The sequence below is a fragment of the Poecilia mexicana genome, unplaced genomic scaffold (assembly GCF_051168715.1).
Source record: "Poecilia mexicana isolate PSO_F unplaced genomic scaffold, ASM5116871v1 scaffold_23, whole genome shotgun sequence".
NCBI lineage: Eukaryota > Metazoa > Chordata > Actinopteri > Cyprinodontiformes > Poeciliidae > Poecilia > Poecilia mexicana.
In genome coordinates this window covers 7,676,278-7,701,374 of record NW_028263392.1, presented here as the reverse complement: position 1 = coordinate 7,701,374, position 25,097 = coordinate 7,676,278, and the positions used below count along the sequence as shown (strand labels likewise).

General features: G+C 40.1%; 3 protein-coding genes across 3 annotated transcripts in view; 2 read left to right on the top strand and 1 right to left on the bottom strand.

Moving 5' to 3' along the window:
* Positions 1-25,097, bottom strand: part of pphln1 (periphilin 1) — a 67,683-nt gene that overhangs the window by 21,525 nt on the left and 21,061 nt on the right. The window lies entirely within an intron of this gene.
* yaf2 (YY1 associated factor 2) lies at positions 665-16,740 on the top strand. The gene is made up of 4 exons (XM_014970719.2): positions 665-858; positions 1,216-1,341; positions 13,895-14,050; positions 14,143-16,740. Exons 1-4 carry the CDS (start codon positions 833-835, stop codon positions 14,393-14,395), a joined length of 561 nt encoding a protein of 186 aa, XP_014826205.1. The 5' UTR covers positions 665-832; the 3' UTR covers positions 14,396-16,740.
* Positions 16,882-24,746, top strand: gxylt1b (glucoside xylosyltransferase 1b). Its single transcript, XM_014970597.2, has 7 exons — positions 16,882-18,296; positions 19,130-19,340; positions 19,423-19,554; positions 19,643-19,894; positions 19,973-20,096; positions 20,245-20,417; positions 22,870-24,746. Exons 1-7 carry the CDS (start codon positions 18,094-18,096, stop codon positions 23,029-23,031), a joined length of 1,257 nt encoding a protein of 418 aa, XP_014826083.2. The 5' UTR covers positions 16,882-18,093; the 3' UTR covers positions 23,032-24,746.

Below are 25,097 nucleotides of genomic sequence, written 5' to 3'. Positions count from 1 at the left end.
CTTCTGTAAGAATTACTCACTAATTCTGCAAACTCAGTGTTATAAAACATTACTTATTGGAAAGTTTAGTGGAAGGCAAAATTCAGGTATACAGACATGCATAACAAAACAGTAATAACTGTGTACTTGAAGGGACTTTGAAGCACGAGGAGATTGTTGCGGCTGGAATTGGTGACTCGACTCCACCCACCGATGTATCAAGGATAAGTTGTAATGGACAATATCTGACGCATCTTATCTGAGCTAAAGAGAAAAGTGACTGAATTGTTTAGCTGTCCAGTGTTTCCAGATGAAAGAAAATTCTGCATTTTAAGTTGGTAATCAACCTAATCTCCATGCCATGCTTCATTGCTGCAGTAAAACCAAGCATTGAAAGGTTAAAAAAGACATATTTTACAATAGGCAGACATTTCACATTTTGGGTTTTCATTTTCTGTAAGCGCTGACCGTCAACACTGAAACATATCAATCTGTGCACAGTGATTTTGTAATAACTATGAGCTTAACTTTTATAATGCAACTAATTAACTTCTCATCAATGTAGATGCACCTGCAATTCGTTTCCGGTACAATTTAACAAGGACGAATCACTAATAGGAGTTTCCACAGTGTCCTTGAATGCAGCATTATTCATCAAGAGGAGGAATGTCAGCCTCAGGAAATAACCGGACTCTGATTGGCCACTTCCAGTCACGTGGCGATTTCCCAAGCGGAGTTTCCACGACAGCTGGAAGCCGAGCGGGTAAAAGGCGCATCGCTTCTTTCCTGAAATAATCGGAAAATAACACGACTTCTGCTCGTCCCAGCTCCTCCAGATAAACCCTGGTCTGGCATGGGCGACAAGCGGAGCCCCACAAGGTAAGCAGCGCGTCCTAAATATTTTAACCAGGGGAGGGGAGCGGACTTAGAGGCGAGCCCACGGACCACGGAGGGGGGGGGGGAGGAAAAATGGGCTTCTCTCTTTCGGTCTCTCCCTCTCCTTCTCGTGTATGAGCGCGTGCCATGTATCCTCGGTCGGGTGTTAAAAAAACCTCATCGGCAATTACAGTGTCAGATCACTGCGCGCGTGCAGATGATGGTTTCCTGAATCCTTTAGGCTTTTACCAGAGGTTTGCTTTCGCTATCCGAAGTCACTTTTATCCCCCTCATTTTTGCTTATAAACTCATTCTATTTTTTTTCTCTCTCCTTCATTTCCACATTTATTGTCTTTAAAGGCCGAAGCGTCAACCGAAGCCCTCCTCCGACGAGGGGTTTTGGGACTGCAGCGTGTGCACCTACAAGAACACGGCAGAGGCTTTTAAGTGCATGATGTGTGATGTGAGGAAGGGGACGTCAACAAGGTAAGGCGATGGATATGGCATTAGGGTTTTATGTGTTTGGGTGGGCATTAGTGGGTCCCCTGGGAGGGAGGGATGGATGGCTGGGCTGCCCCCCACCCCTTTACATCAAAACGACACTTTGTCACGATCACCTCTCTTTTAGTGTCTATGCATAGATAATAAAATTCTTTATTAAGCATTAGTAACACATTCAAACCTTATTCCAAATACAAATATGGCTTAAAATAGTTAATAGTTGTGGGCCACGTGGCTTATTTTTTTTTAAAGTTTTTTCGTTGTTTGTGTAAATGGTGGGGTTGATTATTTGGCAGAGCCAGGTCTACAAAATTGGGATTTTTTAATTTTATTTATTTATTTATTACGTTTTTATATCCTGATTTATTTTTATTCAACATTGCTTAACCCAATTACAGACTATTATTGCAAATTTAAAACAAAATTTTAATGCATTGTGATGTACAAAACGGTTTCTGGTAACCTTTTTATGATTAAATCTTGTAAAGCATACCCAAAACTGTGACTTCAAAAATCTTGTCAGTTTTGTCAAATAGCTCTAGGATTAAGATGGGATTTTCTCGGGGCTAATTTTAGCTGGATGAGGATGCTATGAGTTGGAAAAATAGCTAAAAACAGTGTCTCGATAATTCACTATTCTCATAGCTTAATCCATTGACCATTTTGGATGTGCACTGGTGGTCATCTGTCTGAAAGAAGGCTTTCGTAATTATTGCTAGTAAAGTTAAGACAATTTTGGCTGCATGGTAACATTTCCAGTTGAAGAAAATGAGCAAGACATGGAACACCTTTTCCCGATGTAACCTTGGTTTAAAATTACATTCGGAACGCTAATAATAGCATAAAGAATGGTCAACTCCAGATTCTATCCAAATGGATTGCTATACTTGTCTTATGCTAGAAAAAATAAAAATAAATTATATAAATATAATTTAGTCTTAAAAAATTATGCATGTTTTTTCTCTTTGGTATGTTTTTTCTTAAGTCAAATGTAGCAACAGCCATATATGGATAAAATCTTCAATAATATGTTGTTAGCTTCATCAGAGAAAAACGTTTCTTCTGTTATACCTACAGATAATATAGATGTATGCTTCTTTTGTGTAAAATTGCCTATTTTACCTCAATGTAATCATACCATGACAGTGTTATTCTGCTCATCCATAGATGAGTATAATCAACCAAATCTCATCTGGTAAGTTAGGTAGACTTTTTGCCTGGAAAGTCAACTCCAGACTTTTCCTCTGTTTTCTCATTAAAAGGACTTCAAACCTTAGGAAAAGATATGAAACTACTTGCGCTTTTAATACCGCAACCGTTTCACTAAAACATTGATGTACCTTGCAACTCGCCCATGCCTACAGGGAACCGACTTCTTTCAAAACAATATACACACCCTCGATAGATGGGTAATTATACCCGCACGTCGATGGCATTAAGGTGCACAGTTCATGCAGATATATTCCCTCACACTAGAAATTGGAAGCGGGGAATTGGAGTTATTCCTGAGCGATTCTCTTTGAGAAGGAAAAACAATACAAAGGGATAAAGGAGAGGAAGTGCAGCAGTGCACTCCTGCCATGGGACATGGTGTGTGTGTGTGTGTGTGTGTCGTTCCATGATCTCCCTCTTGAGTGAATTACTAATTCTCCTCCTGCATTAGCACAACTTTCCCAGTGATTACGCTATCTAAGACAATGGATCTTTGATGGCCTTTGTGGTTATTTTCTTTTTCCCTGAGTGTGTAATGATTCCGTTTATTTCTTTGTATGTGCGAGTGGGAGGCTTTGTTGTAAAAAGAGCAGCTGCCAGACAGACAGCCATAGCTCATTACTATGCAACAGCTTAATCAGCCTGCTGTCGGAGGGACACACACATGCACGCACTTGAGCCCAGATGCGCCCATCATGCAAATTTTCAACATGACTGCATGCATATTTGCAGGGTAACACACACACACACACACACACACACACACACACACACACACACACACACACACACACACACACACACACACAGAGGCAAAAAAAAAAAGCTGGAGTTCAGTTGTTGGAAGTGGTTGAAGCAGCGGACATGTTGCTGTCGCCATGTAGAGGACACTTCATCGACTCATCAAAAGTAGCTTTCAGCGCTGCCAAGAAGTCGTCTAGATCCTTATAAAAACAAACGTGACATTATTTGCCTTCCCCCTCTTTTTTGTTTTGCTTCTTAAGGATGTTGGCAAGGACACAGCTGAGAATTCCCCTCCAAACCACAAATTCCAATAACATCTCCTATGTTTGGAGCAGACATGCATCTTTAATCTCTCCTCTTTGCACATCCTCAGGTCTTTCACACTGTTGCCTTCAAAGTTTATTTGGAGTTAGTGCCAGTATTTGGGTTTGGGAACTGAAAGAAGGTTGTGTTTCTATGTAGCGACCATTTCTGTGTCGGTTCATGTGTTTTGGATACTAGTACAGATTTTTCTTGGTACAGTATTTGAGATTCTAAAAATCCTGATACTTCAAAGTCTATGAATCATGCACTTTAACAAGGGGCTTATGTCCTGCAGAAGTGACCCAGGCCTATAGCATCAAAGATGTTCTTGTTCTTCCTGGGCTTCACAGTGAACCCACATGGAGTGTTTGTTGAATTTAAAGCTCAGTCCTGGTCTCAACTAAAACCAATTTCAACAGAAATCAGTTTCTGTTGAAATCTCAGTTGGTTTAAGCAAACTCCATGTTAACATTTGTGAATGGAGGACGGAAGCAACCTTTCCTGTTTAGTGGACTGAAATGTCATTTATAGCCAAGAGAAACAGAAAGATTCCCAGTTAGAAGTTGTTCCGGAGTGAAAGCTTCTTCAAACAAGACGGAGGCTCGTATGTCTTTTACTGAACCTTTCTGTTCAGTTTTTATTGAAGAGAAAAAAACGGCGATAGCTTATAACGGCAACAGCTGTTCGTAACCTAGCAACCAAAAATCAACAAAAGCAAGATAGTGGCAAAACAGAACCAGATCCTGTTAAGCATTCTTCAAAATAAATGACTTCCTCTATTCAAATAAATCATGTCTCACACTTAAATATATTCCACTTCACCTTTGTAATTATATACAATCATGTTCAATACAATTAATAATAATCATCATGTAAATTATGCTTAACATATAATTGTAAATCAGTCACTTATCATGCAAAATATACTGAACAACATAAGTATAAAAAAGTCATAACAGAAGTTTCAAGAAACTCTGTTTTTAATTCATACTTTGGCTAAGTATGTATGTAGATATATATTTAGAGACATTTACTTTAAATAGGTTGCTGCTAAGGATCTCTTTGAAGGTCATTGTTTCGCAACCAAAGTATTGCAGAAATACTGTGACACTAATGTGATTGTGCCAAAAAGGCTGCACAGAGATTAGTGACCAAACGCTTCAAAAGGGTTGATTTCTCTTTGAGCTCACTGAAGGTAAGCAGATTTTTATGTTTGGTACTAAATAAGAATGACTGAGCCGTAGCTGCAAAGCAATGAATTCCTGTCTGACAGGGGCATAGCGTGTGCACATGTCAGAAGAAGCATCTCACAACAGCAGCTAATGGGACTTTAAATCGGCCACTCACACAGTAACAGCACTGGGTTGACACGCGAAATATCACAAAAAAGATATGAAAGCATTTGCTTGTAGACTTTAGTCCAGACATCAGGATAAATGTTTTATGCAAGCAAAGCTTAGCACATCTTGTAGAGTTTAGCACATCTTGCAGCCTGGATTCCAGTGGCGTGGGAAGATGATCTGCTGCAGGGGGTCCAGAGCTGTCTGCTGACTGAAAGCAGCGAGACGAGCCTGTGATTCTGACTGCATCCAAGCAAGCACACATCAGCAGAACTGGACTCTTATCGGAGGTAATGGTGTCTGCAGATGACACTTTGACAAAGTGGGAACTGGCTGATGTTTCACTAATGCCGTCAGCAGCTCAGATGTCAGATTTAACGAAGCACAACCTGCAGCAGGCAGAACGTTTTGGTATGTAGTGACTTCGCAAGAGCATTTTTACCCCTTGTGTAGTCTACTTTGTGTTGGTCTCAATAAAATACGACAACTTGTGTCTGTAACGTGACAAAACAGGAAAATCTGAGGGGTTATGAATACTTTTGCAAGGATCTGTAATCCCCGTTCTAAATTTGAAGTGGTAGAGAAATGACTTTCTTGCTGCAAACCGAACGCAGTCATTTGTGCAAATTAATACAGCAAAATGCGTTGCTCCTCTACTGCTAGCTTCTCATTTACAGTATTTAATCAAAGGAGCCGTACAGGCGGCAGCGGACGAGGCACTCATTAAATTACCAGTTTGCTGAGAAAAAGCGGGAGAGATTTTTATCTTCCTGGAAGTGCTTGGGCTCAGTCCCAGTTTTTTGAAAACAGACTCTGAATATGGAGGTCATGGTGCGGTAGTATTGTTGTGTTGTTCAATAAATGAGGGACAAAGAAACAAGTACACTGTTACACAGACTCTTGAGCAAGTCACAAGGCCTACATGAAACCATGTAGGCCAGGATGACTCATTCCAAAGGTCTGAGTATTAATGGAAAGCTGCTAAGCAACTTAAAGACAGGCCTCTGGTCTTATGTTTGGAATCAAAGCCAACTATGGAATAAATGCTTCCGACAGGGAGTGTTAAGGCCTAAAAACTCTTAACAAAACGTTACGTGGCGTAATAATCTTCTCCATTGTCAACGTCACCTGTAACATTTCAGTGAGCTGACGAGTCGGAGCCACCAGCGACGGGCTGAGCGTTTCAGATCTTGTTTTGCAACATTACAGACTCATTCTGCAGGTCAGGACAGTGAGCCTGCTCGTGTTCCCGTTAGTCCTCTCCTGTTTGTGCTCATCCCTCTCTCTTTGCGTTTGCTGTTTGCTCTTTACTCTTTTTTTTTTTTTCTTCTCCTCCTCTCCCCCAGAGTCGAACTGAACCTCGGGCGCCTTTCTGACAGAATGACTGATGTGCAGGTTTTTCGAGAGCTCCACCTAAACAAGCACAAGCTATTCTGGCTGACTGGGAGCCTGTCAGTATTTGGCTTTTTTTTCCCCCCCCTAAAGCTCACCCACACAGTGAAGGTGCAAAAACAAAAAGTAAAGAAAAAACAAAACAAAGTGACTTGTTTTTCTGTTTTCCCCTTAAGGTTGGTAATGTTGTGTTTTTTTTTTGTTGAAAAATTTGACAAAATCTCTGAATATTTTTTGCAGTGCTGATTTAACTGCCCTAAAACCAAATGACAACTTTAGCTCAGCCTTTTTTCAACTTCTCTAATGAGGCAAAATCAAAAAATTGGTTGTAACTTCATAAGTATTTATAGCACCAGGAACAAAATCATGTTGTTTGGACGCAACACTGACTGCCACTGTAATATTCTTGGCAATTTATTCTGCTGATCTATAAATAAGCAATGGACAGGTGAACTGCGTCATATCAACTTTTACCAACCAAAATACCAGCTGACTGTAAAGGTTTTTTGTTGCCTTCCTCATGGTGTACATAAATGTTTTTTTCCTACACTCCAATCAAAAGCCCATTATTTCCCAGGTGGAAATGTTTCGTTTCATATCAACTTTCTGCTGCATAAAATGGAGGGGGAATTATGGGTGGAGTTTGTTGCGTTTTGTGAGCAGAGGTAGTGGCAGGGCGGAAGTGAAGCCTATTTTTGTGTGAAGAACCAAATCAGAGGACTGCAAATATGCGTTTTCCACCTCTGTGATTCTACCATGCTGTAAGTATTTGAACACACACAAGGATTCTGTCCTGAGGCTCACCGTTTTGCCTAGTGTGAAAATGTAAAACTGAGCAAAAGTGGTGGATTTATTTCAAAATTGTTGTGAAAAGGCCTACGGATTCTCATCAGATGGAAAAATGTGTACAATAAGTTGGAGATTAGTGCCTCTGTCTGTTCTGCTTTCCTATAGGGATAGATGCTTTTTCAGACTGATTTCAGTGTTTATGGCTTGCAGCTAATTCCTTTTCCCAGAAAGCTTGAATATTACATAAGCTTAATAAGATGTATTCTGTTTTAATGAGATGCCTCTGCACATGTTGTCTTTTCTCATGAGAAACGCTGCATGCAAGCCACAGTTTTCCCCATTTGCCTGCTTTTATAGTGCCAGTGTGTGTGTGTTATTCTCTCCAATTACTCAGAACTGTGATGTTAGCGGAGAATAACGTCTCAGACAGTCACATGTTTTCATCCCCTTAGGTGCTGATAAATTCCTTGGTTTGTTTTCATTGTTCTGCCGAGCTTTTGAGGCTCAAGTCATTGAGGAATGAGTGTTATTAAACACATCCACTTCTCTTTTGTGCTGGCTTTCTCTGAATATAAATGGATGCCGTGATTACATTTTCTGCTTAGTGTCGCAGATGGGTCGTTAGTGTGGGTTGCCGGTATTAGCGCTCACACATTGTACAGACAGAAAGTGTACACCTCGGACAATGAAGCTAGCTGTTATCACATCAGCGCAGCTCAAAAATTATAGCTGCCCGATAAGCCTGTAATCACTGATTATGACACTGATGCATGACGCATTGTGTGTGAAGGAAGGGGATTGTGTGCAGCACAGTGTGGTCAGTGGGCTGCAGAAGGTGTCATAAACCAAAGGACACAGAGAGCCATCTGTCTGTGTATTACAGACACACACACACACACACACAAAATGGTTGCATGTACAGGCAGGAAAAGACATTAATCATCGGGTTGGAGGAGCTCCCAGGAGCAGCGTGCAACCTGCTGCTAAAAAAGACAAAACACACACATGCCGTCATTGAAGGTAATCAACCGGGTGGAAAATATGCCATTTCACAATCATCACTGAATAGCGAGATGAGATTTCCTTCTAGCTGCCCACCACCGTGCTGCATACGTGCATGCAGACCAACAGCTGTTCCGAGGGCTGTTTGCTCGTCACAGTGTGCTCGACAAATTATGGCTCGTAGTTGAAACATCTGCAGAGCCATGCTTTAGATCCAAATCATTAAAAGATCAACAGATCAGCGGGGGGGAAAAGATCAAAGTTTGCTTGCAGTGTAGAAAGATTCCTTTCTAGCCCTTGAAACAGGATCATATGTGCTGCTCCCTAATACAGTTTACATAATGGATGGTGTTTTTGTGGAGATCTATTTTTATCTATTTCCTGTTACTCTGCTTTTTTTAAAGTTCATTTTCAAAGGCTTAAGTGTGTTAACTCCAGTTAAATCACTGAGGCAAAGCTACATAGATTAATCATTTTTAGTATATACAATAGAGGGAATCTCCCTTGTTTAAGTTCACTGGCTTACAAAGAAAGGAACAGCCTCTGAAATGATGAAAAACACTGAAATATATGTTCCATGAAAAGCAAATTAACCTGCAAAGATCTGAGAATGATTGAATGTGAAGCTAGCAGGTTCACATCCTTATCCAGTTGTCAAAGTCCAGACCTTGAACCTGACTGGAGGGCCCGGAAATACAAGGTATTCAGTTGTTACCGACATTGCTGAGAAACATATGGACTGGTTATAATGAAGGTTTTGGGTCAAAGCTTACCTCAAATTTAACTCTCACTTCTGCTAGTTTTTTGAATACATTTTCATCCAAGTAGTAGTGCAAAACACATCTGCATCTCTCAGGAGGACGATGGTGTAGGGTTAGCTACACCTCTCTAAGCAGCACCTTCAAGGCTCAATCAATTTCCTACATTCCAACCTTTTCACCCTCAGGCAAATCCAGAAAGATGTTAAAGAACATTAGGGGCAAGATGATAAGGAGGCCTTTTTTCATACGTCTACTTAAATTGTAAGGGTTCAATATGTCCCGACTTCAGATTTTGTTGCTCAATTTAATTTTTGAACACACACTTTTTCCAAAAACAAAGGCAGGCCTGTTTTGGCCTTTTTAAATTATTTTTGAAAATAATATTCAAAAGGACAATTCCTTTACTTCTGGTTTTTAAACAAGGTTTGGTTGATGTACCAAATAAAACATTGACATTTTTGCTGATTATGAAAATCTAATTTAAGGGATCTACTTAATCTAGAATATTCTATTCCACAATTGTCTGTGTTTTGTAGACTCACTAACATTAGATTGTCTAGATGCTAAAAAACTATCAAATGGCCTTCACCGCATAGGAATACCACTTTGGCACTGTTTTGTGGGGAGAAGAGATGTTACGAAACTCAGAAAGACCTAATAACTGCATCAGAACGGTTCAACGATCACAATAGACGCTTAAAAATGTGTTGTGCCAGGTAAATGTGCACACACACTGTTTATAAGTCTGTCGGCAGCAATAAAGTTACCATCTGTTTCCAGCCCAGGCCATTAGTGGAGGAAGAGTGTGAGGTCAGTGAGTGCATCGGAAGGAGGGAGAGGAGTGTGAAAACCCACACTAAGATAGTGATAGATAGCATGTGTGTTTGTGCACAACATATTCAGGATGAGGTCAGCCAGAGTTCCCTGTCAGTAAAATGTGAGGGTCCAGATTTTTTGTTTCAACTGCGCATGCTACAAGACAAAGCAAGTTGGTCTCCAACCATCTCCTTATTCTAAAATAATCCCTTGTTTTGGAGGAGAATCTTTTTTTTTTTTTAAACAGACTGTGCGGTTTTGCTTGGAAAAGTCTTGTCATCCAGTTTTCCCTTCTGAAATCCAGGTCTTTGGTTTCTCCTCACAACATCCCAATTTTTCCACATGTGTAACTGTTGCAGAATTGATTGCCTGAGTGGAGCAGATATTGACTCCCAACTACTCATCCAACACCCAATATTGTCAAAGAGAATGAGCTGTTAGCATTATGTGCTGAAATTATTTTCGGAATCGATAAACTCTCTCTCTCTCTCTTTCTCTCTCTCGGACTCCTAGTCAGCAGCCAGAGAGAGCTCAGGGAAGGGCCTAAGTGGTAAGATAAACACCGTTTGATTGGGTTACCAGAGCCAGTCCTGTTTAGACTGGCTGCCTTCCTTCATACTAATAATACATCAGCTGATTGCATTGAGGTTTTGACTTCGCAGCAACCCCTCCTTCCATTTACTTATAGCAACCGTCTCAGAGTTGATACGAAGGCAAGCAGACGCAAACCCTTTTAACAAAATACCTCAAGCCGGACAATAAGACACCGGCTGTGCATTTCCTTGCTTGTTTTCTTTAAAAGAACTGAGGCAGCCAGAGGGTCAGTGAGTTCACCACCATCACGTCAGAGTTGCTACAACAGAGCTAGCGGCAACCCTGAAAAGGCTTGCGGGCTTTGTCACAAAGTGACACAGCTCAACATAGATAATATGGACCAGGTGTACTTTCTATGGCAACAAAAAAAAAACATTCAGCTTAGTCGGGAAAAATAGGCAAAAGTGCAAGTTAACTACTTTATACTGGGTGTCAAATGTTGGCTGCGTTTCTCAAAATGGCTTTTCAACGATATTAAAGGGGAGTAAGTCTTTGACTGTTGTCCAAATGGAAAATTATCGTGCTGATTTTATTTTATTATGCGATTGATTTAGTGCTTATTGTGACAGCGTTAAGCATGTCCTTCTAAAGCAAGTAGAGCACGGTTTAGTGTTCTCTGATTTATTGCATTAATGAGGAGTAATAGACTTAATGGGTCTGTAATGACAGTAAATTACATTGCTGAACAAAGGAATTCCATATAATCACACTTTATTGCACCGTCTTTCATTGTTGCAGGAATATTGAACATAAAGAAAGCTTCAAACTCTTCACAGCTCTGAAGACTTGAAGGCATCTATCTTTAGTTTAACAAGGATGTCAGCAGTTTTGCTGCATCTTGCTGACAAGACAGACATATTAAAGCATCTCACCATCTCCTCCCCATCAAGACAGTTATGTAGGCCAAGAGACCCATTTGCATTTCACTCTACCCTTGCTTGTACCAAATTTGATTCTGTAAAGACACTGATAAGTCTGAGAAAAGGCTAATAAGAGCCTTTTTGAAGCTGTGCCTAAATTTAGGTCACCCCAGAATCGCTAAACAACCATTTCCCCCCTCTGAAGAAGACAGCTGACCGCATATTCCCTCCTTTTGCGAAAAATGGCCAAAAGCTGCTGCATTAAGCCGAACGGGCCATAGAGACTCATTTTGGTCAAAATCTGGCCCGGGGTTCTGCAATACTTGTCCAAAAGGGCCGACACTGCAGATGGTTTCGGCTACTCTGTGTTACCAGCCTTATGATTAAATTTGGCAGCTACAAATATCCATTTAATTTTCATGAAACCAAAGTCTGCAGTTTGTTTCTGGTAGAGCTGCTGTGGTAGAGCATTCGTGAGCTTAAATCAGATGCATATTTTGATACATTTACCAATTCTAGATTAGGGAAACTTAGTAATTGTAAAGAAATAATAATATAAAAACTGTTTTGATGCCACATTAAATTTACATTTTAAATAAAGCTATTGGTGTTTTAGTTGTAAATATATCTATGTATCAAAAGGCTGGCATACAGAAATGGAAAAACTTTGCTCTCAGGTTGAGTCCTGTAACTGCTCACTGCTCTCAGTCTACATTTCACTTGGCATATTTGCATCAATCTACATTCATTGTTGCAGTGATGTGCATAAATGCACCTGAGTGGACAATTTTGCATCTGTTTTTTTAAAGACACTATTGTCAAAATAAATGACACCCCCGTTTGTGCAGCGTTTGTCCAGGTTTGCTTTGGGAAGCACAAACCAAAATCATTCCTGAAAACAAACTTACAACTTTATGGTGCATTCAAGGAACAACTTGTAGATTAGGAAGCATACAATGGTCTAAAAATGGAATCTGCAACTCTCCAGTTTCTAAGTACATGTCAAAAATTATTGGTGGGGCTGATGTGCCATTAGATTTCCCTTCCTAGTCCAGTGTAAGGATTCAAATGACCGGTAGGGAAATTCTTCATACAGCAAAAAGGGTTGAATTAGCTAAAAGTAAAAAGTCTTTTCAGTAACTTGCAAAATATACAGAACTTTTAATGTTAATCGGTGTCAATAGGCAATAGTCCAAACTGAGAAAAACACAAAACTAATTTAGACCAAGCAATGCAATTGGATTTATCTTACAAGGAGCTCAGGTAAATCTTATATATGAATGTTCATAGATTTCAGTTAGCAAACAGGACTTCAACTTGTACAACACTACAACAGAACTGCCATCTTACCCAGCAAACGAGATCAACCAAACATAAGGATAGTAGCAGAAGCTCAGAAAGACAATGACTAATAACATGATTAACAATTAAAAAGAAATCTTAGTGACATTTATCCAGAGCAGCATTAGCAATATTCTAACCAGAGGAACATATGGATTAAATAAAATAGCAGCAACATTCATAACTGATTACCAGCAAAGACCAAATGATAGAAAAAGAGAAGAATAAGTTAATAGCCAAAACAAATAAAACATGCTGAGGAACAGAAGCTGCAGCTTACCGGTCATTTGTAAAATCCTCTGCATTGTCATTCAAAGTGGAGTAAGCTATCCCTAGATTGTTATGATCAAATTTATCACCACTTTCCCTTATTGTCTTCTTCTTGACTTTTTTATTGGCGGTTGGCAAAAAACATCTGGTATTCATTACCACCACCTACTGGTTTACCTGCATATTCCAGGCAGGAGAAAAACTTCAAAGACAATGCTAATTTGGTTAAATGTTTTAGTTTTCCCTAGCAACAAAATGCAATTGGCTAATTAGCCAAACTAAGAGGACACTTTGATCGATGTCTCAGAAGAGAACAGACGAGTATGTCGAAGGAAATTCACTATTAAATGTGAGTTAGTTTGTAGGGTTAGTAATTCAGATTACATTTAGGCTCACAGTATGAAGGAAAACTGGCTACAAATTTTAAATAATGTTTGTAGATAATTTTTGTAAGTCAAGCACTGTGTACCAGTCAAGTACAGAATAAAGATGTCAGCGGTTAATACTGTGCTTTAGAATTTGTAAAATAAATTTTCCAGATATCAGAAAGCAGTGAATTTGCCTTTAAGCTCCACACTGCCAAATCAGAAACCACCTTTAACCTTGTTGGTCGATGATTTGTTCAGTAGATAGATGAGACCTGACTCCTGCCAAAGCCTTTGACAGGTTTTTTTTTTTGTTTTTTTTTTTTGCTGTCAAATGTATAGAATGCTACAAAAACTGCTGCAGAAAATCCATAGATTTGAGTTTGCAGAAGTGTCAAATTTAAAAAGGGAAATTCAAAGAAATTCCATTTGAATTAACCTGAACCAATATTATCCTACATGTATCTAACCTGCAAGAGTTTTAAAACACCTCTGCAGAAATTTTATGCCTCTTGGATAGTGAAACGTGTGCACTCGTGCATTTTTAATATGCCATTTTGAGCCAACATTAAAACTCAGCAGTGCCGTCCTTTCTAGTACCAACAGGCTTTTTTAGCTCTTCATTACAGCAGTAGGCCAGCGAGAGGTCATGTGCTCTCTGTGATTTTCCCTCTCATTAATCTGCCACACATCTCTCTTCTCTCTGCTGCTTCATGTCTCTCTTCACTACCCTCCTCCCGCACAACCAGGAAGCCTCGTCCCGTCTCCCAGCTCGTCTCCCAGCAGCAAGTAACGCAGCAGTTTGTTTTACCATCACAGCCCAAAAAGGAAAAGAAGGAGAGGGTCGAGAGGGACAAGAGTGAAAGAGAGCCAGCACCCAAGAAGAACAGCCACAAGAAGATGAGGTAAACAAGTTAATTCTGGTTTTAGGGGTCAGTATGAACCTTGCACTAGAACTAAGGATTATACATTGTTTACGCATTGGTCCCCCGACTAGGCCAAGATTAAAAAATATTGACCGGAGCAGCGCCCAGCATCTGGAGGTGACAGTTGGAGACCTCACGGTCATCATAACAGACTTTAAGGAGAAGGCCAAGCCCTCGTCCACATCCACTCCTTCCTCCAGCTCTGCCTCGTCGGCCGACCATCACAGCCAAAACGGCTCCGGCTCAGAAAACACGGAAAAGAGCCTTTCCCACTCTTCCGTATCCCGAGGAGAGGGAAGCTCAGTAAACGGGGAGTCCCTCTGATTCCCCCCCAACACCTCACAGGAAACCTGCGTCTCCAGGGCCCTCTCCATTGTCACTAGTGGAAAAACTTTTTGGGTGGGAAAGGACGATGTTTTGAAGATTCTGTTTTTGAAAGGTAAGATTTGTTGTTTAGACACCAAAAAGATTCTCCACAACATTACGAAGACATGTTTTGCTGAACTGACAAAAGTCTGCTGCTGGAATATGGACTTCCAAAAAGTTTGGTCCTAATGAAGAACTTATTAAAACTTGGGACAAACTTTGGACAGAGCACTCGATCACCTTGAGTTGAGATTTAAGGTTTCCTGTAAGAACTGCACAGTCCTACTGTTATCATCATCATCATGGTCAGCAGCTTCTTCTATCCCAACCTGGAGATTTCCGGTTTAAAAACTCAAAGCATGAGCTTTCTCCGTCTCACCAGCGACTCTCGAACCCTACAGCGAACCTGTACCGTTGATCTGGAAGCTTCTTTCTAGCACAACAGTTTATTGCAAAATACCTACAGGAGATTTGGTAATGAAAGCATGATTGAATATGTAAAAGTCGGCTGAAAGGTAAAACCTGGAGTTGAACAATGTTGCAAACAATCTGCTTTTTTCCTCTCTACAGAGAGAGAAAGTCAATACAAGGTGTTGTGTGGTGGAATAAAATATTAACCAAGGGACTCCCTTCACTAGACACATCAAGACCTAAAGTACATTTGTACTTTTAATCTCAGAGTAGAAACATTCCATCAGGATGCCTGTTATGCTGCCACTTTTGTTTTTTTTGTTTTTTTAAACGTTGCTGTAGTAAGAAGTCAACATCCACTCACGATCATGAATATCACATTCATTTTGGGCTTTGTGATTAGAATACAAAATAGAGGTTTTAAGAAGTTGAAGTATTTAGAGGTAGTCCTTCTTTTCTGCCAGTCCCACTCACATCAAAACATAAACGGAGCCTCAACATGATGCTTCCTCCACCTTTCTTGACAATTGGTACTGTATTTTTTCCTCCAAACTTACTTCTTGTCATTGTGACTAAAAAGTTTCTTAATTCTCTAGGACTATAAAGCTATCCCAAACACACATCAAGCCTCGTTTTGGAAAGGTTACCTAGACATTTCTGAATGGTAACCCAAAGCCTTGACCTCTACCTTAGCAAACATATCTAGATTAAGATTGAACCTCTAAAATTCACACTTGGCCTGTGAAGAGTGGATGCAAACTTCTTACTGCAGAGCCGGCATGAATCGTACGTCACAGCGAAGGCATTCCCTGATGTCAGCCTCTTTCGGCACCATGACAGTCCTTGTGAATCTTCTGGGGAATGTGGCGAGTGGTCGAGGTGCTGACTCAGCCTCTGATTCCACTCGTTTTTGGCCAGCTGCCTCCACCTTGATGCACTACACCAGTCTAAAACTTCGTTTGTGCTCCTCCCTCCCCCCAAGATTTTCTCTACAAAATTAAATAAACTGTTAACATTCATAATGATACACCAGGGATCCTACTTGTCAAATTCCCTACGATGGAGATTTATATTTATAGACACATATTCTAAAGGCTGGAGATGTGCAAATATGCAACATTTTTGTGCTTTTCTTGAACTGGAGCTCGTTTCAAACCAGGGTTACTGTTAAAAGTCGCTGATCGCACAAGAGGAGGAAGATACCTCAGCTAAGTGTAAAAGGTGGTAAAGTGACTGAAGCTGTAAATGACTCCAGTATGCTTCTTGCAACCCGTGTGATCTGCAGAGAGGGCTCAAGTCCTTGTGAAAAAGCACAAGAAGCCCATTTTTACCACTCGACGCAAGAGAAAAATAAGAGTGGACTTCCCGACACGAACTTTGACAAAGCGAGGACTTCAGAAACTGAGAAGGTTTAGAAGACAATAATCTCCAGCAGAACCACCACAGATGAACTCCACCGTAACCTCCAAGACCTGTAGAATAGTTGAACAGAGAAAATAGCTTTCTATAATATTCTACTACAATGTTTGGATGTGGTTATATTCATCATATCAGTGTTGTCGAGATTTTTACATTTTAGCTCACAGCCAGAGAAGTGTCACAGCATGATATTATTAAAGTCTTGATATATTGTGGAAAAGGCGGCGTCTCTTAGTTGTTAGGACTGTTTCATGTGTCCATTACATCCACCACTCTAGCTGGGACTAGGTGTGTGAACTCAAAGATTCATTTGTGGCAAAAATGGAAAGAAACTGCAACTTTATCACTTATTGGTAGTGTTTTTTTTTTTTTTATTATCATTCGTCATGCTTTACCATGCTCCTTTGTTTAAACTGTGTTGTTTATTATGTGTCTAAATAAGTAACTTACCAAATTAAAAACAAGAAAAACTCGTCTTGCGTATTGTACACACTCACACCCAGCTATTATTTCAGACGTGCAAGTGCCTGTAGGCCCCAGCCTTCTTTTTCTTTTCTCTTTTTCTATCTTGGCTACCGGACTGGGAATAACTATTACTGCTTCTGTTTTCCTCACAATACACGTAAGATCAGTTTTCATCAAAACAGACATTGCTCAGTCTCAGGGCAGATGAGAGAACTCCAAAGCACAGCAAGATCAAGTAAACATTCATTTTATATATTTTTTGTGTACTTATATTTTCACAACTTTTGATCAAAATGTCTTTTGTTTTAACCCACTGTATCAATTGTCGATGCAATTTTCTCCGAACTTAATGATAATTCAATTGACCTTCAGGTCTGTCTGTCAAACGTACCCCACTCATTGAGAGCAACTCTCTTAAAGCCAAACTGAATGAGTCCTTTCAGGGAACCCTATTCATTTTTCCGCTCCCACCCTTCCCCCTCCAGAGGGTCTCTGCTGGGGAGCGGTTTCAGGTTAAACACTGCGAGAACAGAAGATCTTCTTCCACTGTTCCCCTTCAGAATAAAGGCATGTGAGCCAAAAACTGAAGTGAGTTTTAGTTGAGTATTATACGAGTAAAAATCAGACTCTTCAAGCCGTTCAAAGTTGACCATTCCTGATCACTTTGTCGATAACCACCAGGAAGAGAATCAAGAGATTGTGACTCTTCTATAAATTTTCTGATTTAAGCTTCTTTTTTTACTTGCATTAGAAAAAAAGATGCATTTGGAATTAAAACTAGCAACTATCTAACAATTTAAAATAATGAGCAACACAGGAAGTACAGTTGCGACGGTTAGTAATTGAACATCCTGAGATAAAGAAAATTAAAGTCTTTGAACATCAGTAATAGAAGAAAATATGATACAATCATTTACAATGTTTACCAAAATTAAAATAGTAATTAAAACAATGTATGTTGTGCTTAGTGTTTGTAGATTGTATTATTTTTATGTTTTTGTGGTGTAACAGATACCTGTTGTAAATTAGATAGAGTCTCAAGAGCTTTTTCCTGTATAAATAAAGGATTGTATAAATAAAATCTACAAATGCAAAAGAATAATAAGGTCCACTTAATGCTTCATGAAATAAACGATTAAAACAGTTTAGCTTAAAATGCTTGTGGAGGTAGTTGTTGATCTTCAAGATTACCACCAGAGGGCGACATTGTCTTCGTTCGATTCAGTCAAAAGGGTCTTATTTTCCAAAGCGCAACAGGAAGAGCTTCCGCAAGTGGTCTAACTTCACTGCTAGCCAAAAATCAGAAAACGTTAGTTTCTATGTCATGACTTTAGTTCCGAGATGCGTTTTCGAACACCATAATGCGGCGTTACATACGTGCACTGCTGTTGTGCACGGTGTTCGCCGTGTTTTCGGGCTTGTATGTTTACAGCAAGCTGTTTAACACGGACGTCTCGGCCGGAGGACACGGAGCGAGGAGGGCTTTCATCCCACTGAGAGGCACCGGAGGCAGGCGGGGGTCCGCGGTCAGAGCCGGGCCCCAGAAACCGCACTGGTACAATAGGTAGTTCGGGGTATTATTATTTGGGAATTAGGTGGGCTACATTTAAAAACGTGTTCAAATTGCATGTTTGAAAGCGTAGTTTGAGATCCAAAAGTTCAATCCGAGAGATGCATAGGAATGTGGCAGTGATTAAGCACTCGTTGCAGAAACATCAACTTGATCAATATTTTTAAAAAATGACATTTTGTAATAAATAGATCTTACATAATGAATGTGTTTCGGACATTTTTACTGCACCCATTATTTTGTGTAAGAACACTGGTGTTATATTTATAGAGGCCTTTAGGGGTCGCTGTTATTGTTCTTTAAGTCTGAATTAATTCAGAAATCATTCATTTCTTGTGTAATTTATTGATCTTTATCGACAGACTGGTCAAACTACAAAGTGTGGTTTTCTAGTGAAATCAAACAAAGAGAAATCTGAAAAGTGTGTTTTTTGGGGGGACATGTCTCTAAAGATCTAGAGTGAAATTCTTGTCCATTCCTTTTGGTATATTAGCTGAGATTCAGCCAGGTTGGATAGAGAGCCTCCATGAGATCTAACCCACACCATGATCCTGCCACCACCATGCTTCATTATGGGGATGGTGCATTCAGTGGACATGTTAGTTTTCAGTCACACGTAGGGGTTTTGCATGTGGGCCAAAAAGTTAAATTTCGGTCTCATCGGATCAGTGTTCTTTCTCCATGTCGCCATATTTATTTGCTTATTGACCTTTTTTGTGAACAAGCAAAAACAAAACAAAAAACAAACAGAAATAATATAATAGTATAAGTTTAATCTCTTTAGAATACCTCTTTCTGCAATATAAAGCTCAAGTCTTTCCCCTCAGGTATATCATGCGTCAAAGCGGGGGGGTAGAAGATGCGGGGAGCGGCGTTCGGAGGAGACCCGAGCCCACCATGCACCTGGCCGTGGTGGCCTGCGGGGAGAGGCTGGAGGAGACCCTCACCATGATCAAATCCGCGGTGCTTTTCAGCGTCAAGCGCCTCTACCTGCACGTCTTCGCTGAAGATCAGCTCCACGCCAGCTTCGTGGGGACTGTGAGTTACGTTCCGTGTTACTATCGGGGAACTTTGCCTTTCCCACTGCTCGTCGTCAGCACTTTGTACCGATGCGTTTCAGCTGGAGTCGTGGCCCGATTCGTTCCGCTCGAGGTTCAACTACACCGTGTACTCCATCAGCTTCCCCAGCGAGAACGCCGGCGAGTGGAAGAAGCTCTTTAAACCCTGCGCCTCTCAGAGGCTCTTTCTACCCGTGAGTTGCTCAGAGAAGAAAATATATACTTGGAGCAGCCTCCAGGTCAACGTCTTTGTGATGGGATTTGTGATTTGTCATTTTGTAGCTGATCTTAAAGGACATTGACTCGATCGTGTACGTCGACTCCGACATCCTCTTCCTTCAGCCCGTAGATGGCTTATGGGACTTCCTGTCCCAGTTTAGTCCTTCCCAGCTGGCGGCCATGTCCCCCGAACACGAGGAGCCCCGCATCGCCTGGTACAGCCGCTTTGCAAGGCACCCTTTCTACGGCAGGACGGGTATCAACTCTGGGGTCATGCTTATGAACATGACAAGGATGAGAAGCACCTTTTTTAAGGTGAGCTTCCTTCTTTTGACCACAAGAGGGCCCCATTCTCCTGTGTCTGATGTCCACCAACTTCGTTTGTGTTGACAGAATGATATGACCCGAGTGGGACTGCGCTGGGAGGAGCTGCTGATGCCTCTCCTTCAGAAATACAAACTGAATATTACCTGGGGAGACCAGGACCTTCTCAATATTATTTTTCATCATAATCCTGGTAAGCGTGCACATCCTTATAGTACGGATTCTGCACTTTCAGATGATGCATTTCAATTAAAAGCTTCAAAATTGAACGCATACTTTGGTAATACCATGGATTTAACCAGTGAGTGTTACCTCTATTTTTTCTGTCCACCTGCTCTCAGAGTTTCTGCTGGAGTTTCCATGCAAGTGGAACTATCGCCCTGACCATTGCATATACGGCAGTAACTGTGCCTCGGCCGAGGAGGACGGCATCTACGTCTTGCACGGAAACAGAGGGGTTTACCACGACTACAAACAACCGGCTTTCAGAGCCGTTTACGAGGCAATAAAAAAGGTGTGTAAAGTTGTCATCAAGGGCCTGAGACTGCCAATGAACAGGTTTTATTTTGCATTTCTGTGTTGATTCGGAAGTTGCGTTTTACAGTATTTTTCTAGATCAAAGACGGTTTCCCGTGCGCTTCAGATCCCCCAGTAGACTCTTTTGCTCGTTTTCATACTTTGTTTCAATTCAGATCACTAGATTTCATATCTCGAGGTATTTACCAACCAACCTTGCATTTCTAGGTTGTATAACACTCATTTCAAAGTTGGTCTAGATAAAACACAGCTAATTCAACTAACGTATTGCCTATATGGAAAAGAAATCAAGGAAATATCTTTATAGTGTCAGACAACAGAATTGATAGAAATCAAACATATCACTGTACTTGAGGAGGGGTGGACATTTATCGCATTGTTTATTGTGAAAAATTTCTTATAAAAATTTTTGATTTATCGTCTCAAATTTCAATTGATTAAAAAACTGGGAGTTTTATTGTAAATGTTATTTTTACTATTTGCTTCATTGTTTGTTCCACAAGAGAATCAACAAATATCAGTAAATGAAACTATTATTTAATGTAGTTAGTGTGTGCAGATTAGTGATACAAGTCGAACTTCTTTAAGAAGAACCCCATTTCAAATGGAAATGTTTTACAGCAGCATTTTTAAAAAAAGTAAAAGTAGTACTAAATAGTTTTTTCATCATAATTTCTATTGTTTTCACAAAATGTCATGATAAAATTCTAAATACACCTAATATGTAGCTTGAAAACAGTTACTAGAGTATTTTTCTATTCCAAGTTTGCCTTCCTTCAGAAAAAAAAAAAAGTCCCTTGCTTGTAAAAAGAAAAAAAAAAGTCTCCTGGGTACATCAAAGTTTAAAGAGCGGATTGACAAGGCCGCTCTAAGTCTTGTTGGTTTAATTTAGCTCGACAACTGATGAAAGCCGTTTCCACCCTCGGTGACCCAGCTGCTGTCCTCCGCCACCTCCTGCTTCTCTTTCCGGGATGAGATTTTGGATTGCTGCTGACCCCAAAGAGCAAAAGGGCTTTAGAGTTCCCAATTGCCTCGTGCAGGAAAAACACCAATCTTCCTCTTCGGCAGATGCTCGGATTGAAAGCTAATTTCCCCCATGAGGATGTTTATGGGTTGCTTTCCCGCTGTTTAATGATATCGACGACACAAGTGGCATTTACTTAATGAAGCCATCAACACTGCGAGTCTCATTGCTTTCCCATTGAACGTAGATCAAACTGATGGTTTATCCATACCTTACCCATAGCCTGGAGTTAAGACTGTAAGCTTTACAGGACGGGATCAATGACACTACTGGACACGTGTACTACCGGCTGTGCACATGCACATTTTTTCCCCCCACTCCAAACACTGCTTTTTATAGATTTGTGATCAACTCTGATTTGCCAGGAGGATCTGAGCAAATTGGTTAATCTTCTGTGTGGTTAAAATGTCTGGGCAGACTATTTAATCCATTTCAGTTTGCTTAGATGCAGCGGTACATTTATTTATTTTTTTTGCACCTCATAATTGATCAGAAAGGAGTGGAAGAACATCATCACAGAGTTCCTGCTCGACAACGGATACATGAATGTGTTCATGTATCTGTCAATATCTACTTTCCTCCCTCCGTCATCGATCTGTAGCTCCATCCATCTCAAGTTTGGTGCAAGTTTCCACCGTAACTGTCCAACCATGTTTAGTTTTACCCTATTATCCAGAATGATTTACAAATAAGGACATTTAATATCATTGGTAGCATTTCAATGTTGTCATTCCAACAAATGAAAAGAGTGTTGATTTTCTGTAGCGTGGCGTCACTGCTGGCCGACAATCCCTCGACCAAGTCGTGACACTCATGAATGTCAGCAAAAATTATTTTAAAGTAGTAATAATAATAAAGCCAAAGGTTTAAATAAATAGACTTTAAGACATGCTGATGCACCCCTACTTGTTGTCTGCAGCCCTCCTTCCCCTCTCTTCGTAGCAAAAAGTCTGAGAAGCAGCTGTTAATTTTTTTTTTTTACCATTGGCGGTGCATTTGGAGCGCGATTCCAGGCACGGACAGCCACACAAAAATCAATAACACCAACTGTAAATGCAACTTTATGAGCAACGGGCCTGTCTGGCTTCGGGCTCGTAAAAAAATGCCGATCTCTTTGCGACCCAACATCAAGGAGCCCGACCGCAAGCAAATGAGCTGGCATAAAAAATGTTAATTCCCCTTTGATTTCCTCGGAGCATTGTAAAGAGCCCTTCATTATTGGGAAATCGTGAAACCTCTACTGCCATCTCTGGTTATTACTGGACACTAAGCCTATAGAATTACCCGGAGACCGACGGTGTAGAGCGGTTTATGTTTAGCCGGGTTTACCGGTCACGTTTACGGGCCCCGAAGGACACGAGTTTGCCTCGAACCTTACAACATCCGCATTCTTTTGTCTTTCCAGTATTCTTTTGGATCGGACCCGGTCGCTTCTTTGCTGGATCCTTTGACGGAGGAACTACTGAAGACGACTCACACCTACTGCGGCAAATCCAATGCGCTCTTTACCAAGAGACTAGCGGTCAGTCTGGAAAACATAAACAGGAAAACTCCACATGGACGATGACGTCTACGGTAAAGTTGAGTTGTAACGCACTGACAGAACTTTCAAATCACAAAACGTTGTGATAACATGCGATGATGCAGTGAAGATTTGACGTTCTGTTGGAGATCGGCTCCTTGGAGCGCCGACCAGAGGATGGCGTAAAACCACTGAAACCTGCTGCAAACAGTCCAGAGCTAAGAGGCATATGTTACAGATGTATAGTTATCTAATCCAGTATTTGTTTTTGTGGCAGTGTTGGAAGAATTGACATCTCAAAAGCATTCTTTGATGTAGCAAGCCTCTTCCGTTGAGGAAATGGAAATCTTCTTGATGTACTTTTAGTTCTAAATCTGATTGAAAGTGTAAAAACTAAGAAGAAGAAGAAAGGCACTGGAATTTCCATATTGGAGAATTTATTGAACTTTTATTAAAAGAAAGTTGTAACCACTAGAGAAGTGGATAAAAGGTTTTGATATCAGTGTGCAATGGACCACTTTTTTTTTTCATTCCTTTTTCTTTTTTATAACTTTCAGAAATTACTTAAACTAGGAACCTCCTGACTCCAGGACTCAGGGTTGGTGTCAGAAGCCCAGATAAAACTTAACTCCCGATACCTGTTGTTCCACCGTCTGTTTCTCTATCAATTGTTCAAATTCTTAGCTTATTTTCATGTACACATCTGGCCAAACTGTACTGTAGGCCATGCAGACTTTTTGGTTGCTTTAACCTGTCTGTGTTTTCCAGTGTTTGACAAAAAGTAGCTTCACCTTGCAATCCGACTCAGTCTTGAGCTGATTTGCCCGCTATGCTACATAGACGACTATTCAAGTTGAAGAAAGAGCTGGGGACAGCAGCTGAAACACTAATTAAAATTTATGACACTCAAAACTGTCATTATTTCACAGTAAACATGCAAATTAATTGGCAGTAAAAATGGAACAAAACATGAATTTATTGAGGACTGCAGTTGTGGAGTCAGTTGTATGTCTAAAAGATAAATGTTTAAGCTACTTGCACTTCCAATGACCCACTGTTAGAATATTACAGTAGCTTTCTTAAACTAAATAATCGATGTTGGAGGTGCTTAAGGCCGTCTTGTAAAAACTCTGCCTTGAGGAAAATGGACGAGAGACTTCAGTGTTCACCGTTTTACGAGTGAGTTAAGTGCTGCACTGTTGGAATACTAATGTAAACCAGATAAAACTGATAGAACTGTTAATTTACTGCTTATAAATTGATTTTAATTAAGTATTGAAGTCTAGGGCTGGTATCAGGGACCGATGATCCTGACATACTGAACTTAAATATGTTAGTAAAAGTGACTGTACATTGAAAATGTTTAAACATTTAGCAGCTCTTTACTTGTTGGTGTCACATTACCAAATCAGATGTTATATATATATATGATGAAAATGTGGGCAAAGTACCAAAATGGAAATTCTACCCTTTCAAAGTTTTCTTTTGCAATGCGATTTCTTTTTTACAGTTAAAAAAAAATATTCATAGCTCTTGTGTTAATGTGTTTTTTAAATAATGTGTTGATTAGCATTCAGGTGTAAAAAAAAAAAAAAAAGAAGACTGTTGAATGTGAGAACAACCCACTTCTGATACCAAAGACTTGCTTCTGTAATGAAAGTTTGTGCATCACTGAATGTATTTCATGTTGTAAGGAGTTAAATGTGTATTATTCAATGTTGCTGATTTTTGGGATTTCATTAAAGAACATTTCAATTTTATATCTATTTCGACAGTACTTTATGTGGCCACCAGGGGGAAGCATTTTTCAAACGTTTATTAGCGGTCATTATTATTTAGATTAATTTAAATTAAGAAGGCATACTGCCCTGTAAAATATTCATCATCCTTGAAATTTTGTTGCTTCACATTTTACTGAATAAAATCCATGAACTTTGAGGGACTTTATTCCAATTTTATGTGGTAGACCAACATCATGTTTTAGACAATTGTAAGGTGAAAGGAAACTAGTCATGATTTTTTTTGTTTTTGTTGTTTTGTACATGCATCCATGAAAAGTAAAGTATTTAGCTCCTTGTTTATTTTCAATATAAATCCAGCTGTCCTTTATG

Excerpts from the sequence above, each read along its gene's own strand:
- yaf2 (XM_014970719.2), top strand. The coding sequence starts at position 833 with ATGGGCGACAAGCGGAGCCCCACAAG. Across the intron at positions 859-1,215 it reads GACAAGCGGAGCCCCACAAG|GCCGAAGCGTCAACCGAAGC; the intron begins GTAAGCAGCGCG and ends TTGTCTTTAAAG. Across the intron at positions 1,342-13,894 it reads AGGAAGGGGACGTCAACAAG|GAAGCCTCGTCCCGTCTCCC; the intron begins GTAAGGCGATGG and ends CCGCACAACCAG.
- gxylt1b (XM_014970597.2), top strand. The coding sequence starts at position 18,094 with ATGCGGCGTTACATACGTGCACTGCTGTTGTGCACGGTGTTCGCCGTG. Across the intron at positions 18,297-19,129 it reads AAACCGCACTGGTACAATAG|GTATATCATGCGTCAAAGCG; the intron begins GTAGTTCGGGGT and ends CTTTCCCCTCAG. Across the intron at positions 19,895-19,972 it reads TGAGAAGCACCTTTTTTAAG|AATGATATGACCCGAGTGGG; the intron begins GTGAGCTTCCTT and ends TTGTGTTGACAG.